We start from the raw sequence: 5,532 nt of genomic DNA on the forward strand, positions 1-5,532 counted from the left end.
CGCTGGCGGGAGCCGCGGTCGCCCGGGCCGAGATTGGGGGGGCAAGGCGGGCGACAGAAGGCCGATGCCTCCGTCGCCCGGCCCTCTACAGAATCCACCCCCCAAACCTCCAGGTATTTCCCTCCTTAGAGCTGGCAACCCTACATTCCCCTCAGTGCCTGTTGGTAGGCAACTAAGCTTGGTCCTGTCACCTACTTTGGCCTTTGGGAGAAAACACATTGGGGCCAATCCTGATAGGGTTGCCAACTCCAGATGGGAAATTCCTGGAGATTTGAGGGATGGAGCCTGAAGAGGGTGAGGTTTGAGGAGGGGTGGGACCTCAGACAGGTACACTGCCATAGACTCCACCCTCCAAACCAGTCAGTCTCACATAGGGAACCATTGTTGCCAATCTCCAGGTGAGGGCTGGAGAGCACTCAGTATTACAACTGTTCTGCAGAAGGGAGGGCAGAAGTCAGCTGAAGTCAAAGGGGCAGATAATGGTAGGTTGGTGGCTAGCTGGGAAGGAGATGGGATTGCCAACTACATGCTGACAAATTCCTGGGGATTTGAGGGGTGGAGCCTGGAGAGGGTGGGGTTTGCAGAGGGGTGGGACCTCAGACAGGTAGAATGCCATAGACTCCACCCTCCAAACCAGCCATTTTGTCCTGGGTAACAATTGTTGCCAATCTCCAGGTGAGGGCTACAGATTACTCACAATTACAACTGCTCTTCAGGTAGCAGAGATCAGTTCCTCTGGAGAAAACAGTGGACTCTGTCATTATACCCTGCTGAGGTCACCACAGCAAATTGACACTGTTTGCCCAAAGCCAGAGCACTGCCCCAGAGCCTCTTTCTAGATCTCGTTGTATTGCTTTCACAACGGGCTTTACTGCTAGTATATAAATAAATAAATAAATAAACCCTAGTGTGGTATAGTGGTTAGAATGCTTGATTAGTGCTGAGAAGGACCCTGGTTCAAATCCCATATTTTTTGCAAAGTTTATTGGATTGCCTTGAGCCAGTCACTGTCAGCCTATTGTCCCCTCCGGAGGTGTTACGAAGAAATCTGGAAGAAAGAGAAACACCTATGCCACTCTGATAGAAAACCACATGCTTCTCTGAGCTCCCTGTAGAAAAGGCAGGATAGAAATGTAATGGATTACAGGTAGAATATGAGCGTTAACTGTGGCTTGGGTGGGTGCTGATGTCAGTCCTGATCAGGTTTTACTGCAGCCTGTCATTACCTTTTGAAGCTTATTTCAGGCACAACACTTGGATCTGTTTTTTCAAAGCTATACAGAACGTTTTGGTGATTTTATTTATGTGTCTGCATGGTTTTGTTCTAATTGATCATACTCATGTTGTAGGTTAACTCTGTGAATTGTACAACAAGCTGGAAAATTGTCCTCTTTATGAAATGGAGTGATAATAAAGATGATATCCTAAAAGGGGTAAGTTTGACAAATGCATCTCATTCTCTAACTGTTAAATTAAAATGTATTTATTGAGCCCCTGTTAACTGTCCTCTTTTTGCTTTTGTAGGGGGATGTAGTGCGGTTATTCCACGCAGAGCAGGAAAAGTTTCTGACTTGTGATGAACACAGAAAAAAACAGCATGTCTTTCTAAGAACCACTGGCAGACAATCGGCTACTTCTGCAACTAGCTCAAAAGCCCTGTGGGAAGTTGAGGTGAAAATGATGATGGAGATTTGTTCAAAAGGGTTTTTAATGAGTGTTGCTTTTTCACCATTTTTTAAATAAGGCCTTTTCTCCCTAAAGCAGTGGTTTTTCCAACACTGCACAAATGGCGTTTTCCCCTCAGACTGGGATAGGGTTGCCAAGTCCATCTTCCACCCCCAGCGGGGGACTTTGGGGGCGTTCCTGGAGGGGGCGAGGCATCCTGATGTGATGACGACACGTTGGGGATGTCTGCCGCCCCCCCCACCTGCCCGTGCGCCGGATCTCCAGAAACAGCAGTTCCCTGCACTTAAAGGAGCCAGCATTTCCCTTTCAAATGCAGGAGCCGGCGTTTCCCCTTTAAGAGCAGCCGCATTTCCCTTTTAAGAGCACGAAGCTGGCATTTCCTTGCAAGGTTTCGGCGATGAGGAAACACGGGTTCCACACACTTAAAGGGAGAGAGATGGGTGGCTGTGGGTGTTGGGGGTGGGGCTTCCCCGCCGGCCATCTGGCTGGCAGCGGGTAGACCCCCCCCAAAAAACGGGGGACCCCTGGCAAACCAGGGGGTTTGGCAACCCTAGACTGGGAGCATTGGTGTGATTATTAAAGAGTGCAGAAGCCCTCTAGCACAATTTATTAACAGAATAGATTTAACAAATTTCTCTGTCTCATCAGCCATTGAGATTTTCACCCTACTGACTGTCCTTGAGATGGAGACCATATTCACACAAGTTTTAATCCCCCACCAAGGTTTCAGTGCCTCTCCCACCACCCTGCATTTCCATTGCAGGCCAGAGGCTTCAGTTTTAAGTGGACATGCCAGTCATAAAGCATGTATAGTGTTATATTCCAAGGCAGCAGATAGAAAAGGTTCATATAAACTAGAGTGTTTTTTGTTCTGAGTAGCTTCATTATGATAAAGATTGTTTGCTTGGGTGCAGTTATCAAATTGCTGCCTACAACTTTCATTTCCTTAGAAAAAGTGAGGTGCATTAGTGGAGAACGACATTGTTTGAGAAAGGCTATAAAATATCTTTTCAGCTTTTTTCACTGAACTTTATATGGAAATCATAATTTCATGAGCTCCCTTGATTTAAAATAGAGAGAGCTAGAATGCTTTGGTCATTGCCTTTCATGTCAATATTGGGTGTTTTATAACAAATCACTATTATTTATAATATATGCTCTTATTGACTGCTTTTTTTTTTTAAATGCTTTTTCATAAATTTGGCAGAATGTTGGTTTGGATTGTAAGCCAAAGTTGCTACTCTGGGAAAGGAGGGCAAACAATGTCAGCATAAACATTCCAAGCTGTCTTGTTCAGAGATACAGTGTATGTTTAGTGGCTATTCTTTCATTAAGTTTAATTGGAAGCTCTCAGTTTAATCTCTCCTTCCCGGGGTCATTAAAACTATAATTCCAGAACCCCTGTCAAGCTTAATACATTGCTTTCTTGGGGAGGGTGAATCCTAGGCTGATTTCGCACTAGAGCTGCCTCGATGTTGCGCCTCCGTTTGCCCCGATACTATTGGTCAATTTCACACCCGAAGCCGCGGGGCTGCATTTTGACCCACGGCTTCGCGCGATTTCCTCCGCAGTTTCATGATCCTCAAAAAACGGGATCACGAAACTGCGGGGGAAATTGGGCGAAGCCACGAGTCAAAATGCAGCCCCGCAGCTTCGGGTGTGAAATTGAGCAATAGTATCAGGGCAAACGGTGGCGCAACATCGAGGCAGCTCTAGTGCGAAATCAGCCCTACTTTTCTTCTTCACCTAAAAACAAGTTCATGGGAGTGAATGGAATATAGCTAACCCATTTAGACACATTCCAGGTGGGGTATTCTGGTTTGTTTAAATGAATTTTTGTCTAGGAAATCTCATACTACTGTAAACCTTTATGGTGGTGCCCCAAGGCTTGCTCTTTGTTTTTTAAGCAGAGAGTTGTTTAAGCCAAATGAATGTAGGAGGTTGTGTTTAAGGTAGCTCAATTTCATTTTCATAAAAATCGCTGTGTCTGCCATTTCAGGCTTCCTTAGGGGAGAAGCTGCAGTTCTCATTGAGATGTTGATGGGATTTAATGGTCTTTTGTATATTTCTGCCTTGTCTGAGCTAGTGTGTAAAACACCTTATACTGAGTCGGAGCATTGGTCTGTCTAGTTCAGTATCATATACCCTGACTGGCAGCAAATTTCCAGGGTCTTAGACAGATGTCTTACCCAGTGCCTGCTATCTGATATTCTTTTAATTGGAGATATTATGAACCTTTTCTACAACATTTATGTGCCCTCAGTACCTCAAGAGGTGAAGTGGGAACATCGTTCAATCATGTGTGAGGTCTTCCCCACCCCTTGTGAGACTGATACAGCTTGTGCTATTTGACAGCACATTTACCAGAGAGGTTCATTGTGACCCATATAAAGACAGTAGCTTTTACAACATGCACCCCTCCATCTTTCATAACCCCTACACCACCAAAAGACCAGCCGAGAACCACGTTCCGTCTGAAACCATATTCCTCATTATTACTTTTAACTCTTAGGCCTATAAGAATTGCTAGAACTCTGTTGTTGTTACTTTGCAGGTAGTACAACATGATCCTTGTCGAGGTGGTGCAGGGTACTGGAATAGCCTTTTTCGGTTCAAACATCTTGCTACTGGACATTACTTGGCAGCAGAGGTATGTATCATAAGTCAGGTGCTTGTGGACTTCTGGGGTATTAATATTTTCAAATAAAATTTCTTCTCACCGCACCATTTCCCCCATTTCTTTGATCCAATTGGTGCATCCCTTCATCTTCTCATTCATTAGGAGAGTTATTATTACATATCTTTGGCATTCCTTCAAAAGAAGCTTGAAGCAACCCTAAACTTTGCAGAAATCACTTTCCAGCTGCTGTGTTTAAAGAATCCAAAAGAATAAAGTCTAAATGTTTTGCCCAGTTGTTTATATCTTGAACTGACTGATACATTCACCCCTGTAAACAAATTTACTTGTATTAACCAACTGTTCAAAGAGTAGAGCTGGCTTTGTTCACCAATTTTTCTTCAGCTTTCTGTTTGTGAGCTGAAAATGCTATAATATAATTGTGAGTGAGAGCATTTTAAATGCTACCTTAGAATGTATATGCTACAGAAGAAGAATTCACTGTATACTGTATTACCGAATTTGGGGTGGGAGGGGGGAAGCTAGATTTTTTTGACCTGCTTGTGATTCTCTTCCATCAGGTAAATCCTGACTATGTGGAAGATTACCAGGAGTGTCAGTCATCAGTAAGTATAGGCAAGAGTACGTTCTTGCCTTTAACCAAGGGGTGTTGATACAGGCCCTGGTTTGATTTTGACTGGCAAGCATGTAGACAAATCAAGTCTTTGTCATTGCCAAATGCCATCTTAGCTGATGAAAGACTTAATATGGTGTTTTCCAATGATGGCTTCAGAGACTATAAATACTAATGACTGGGTAGCAGTAATTTTAGATGAACTAAACTAATTTGTTATTCTTCCACCTGTTATAATCAAAGTTTTCGTTATCCCAACATGTTGTGAATCCCTTGAATTACTCTAACCTTTTATGTCCTTGTTACCTTCGTTTTTCCAGACTAAAACTGGCCATGCACTCAGAAGACGCACATATATATATTCTCAGTTCTCAGAACCATGAGTCGGCAACCTCTCTTTCCCCTTGCAACTGCAGTGTAGCAGATTAATATGCATTTATTGTGTTTGTTTGTAGCACTGCCGATGTGCATTGGCACTTCGCGGAATGCAAGAAAATAGGCCTCTGCTCCAAGGAGTTTATAATTTAAATTTGATTTAAGTGGAGATAACAAAGGATGTACAGATGTACATTCATTCCAGTTACACATGGTTGGG

General features: G+C 43.7%; 1 protein-coding gene across 2 annotated transcripts in view; it reads left to right on the plus strand.

Annotated features, from left to right (window-relative positions):
• Nucleotides 1-5,532, plus strand: part of ITPR1 (inositol 1,4,5-trisphosphate receptor, type 1) — a 323,113-nt gene that overhangs the window by 103,865 nt on the left and 213,716 nt on the right. Inside the window, exons 7-10 of one of the 2 annotated variants that reach the window (XM_015418813.1) lie at nt 1,350-1,433; nt 1,525-1,671; nt 4,241-4,336; nt 4,885-4,929. In XM_015418813.1, coding sequence (XP_015274299.1) covers nt 1,350-1,433; nt 1,525-1,671; nt 4,241-4,336; nt 4,885-4,929 — 372 coding nt within the window. The remainder of the gene's footprint in view (nt 1-1,349; nt 1,434-1,524; nt 1,672-4,240; nt 4,337-4,884; nt 4,930-5,532) is intronic. The other variant, XM_015418814.1, reaches the window with a different exon arrangement.

This window comes from Gekko japonicus, unplaced genomic scaffold (genome assembly GCF_001447785.1).
Source record: "Gekko japonicus isolate JY-2015 unplaced genomic scaffold, Gekko_japonicus_V1.1 scaffold1315, whole genome shotgun sequence".
Taxonomy (NCBI): domain Eukaryota; kingdom Metazoa; phylum Chordata; class Lepidosauria; order Squamata; family Gekkonidae; genus Gekko; species Gekko japonicus.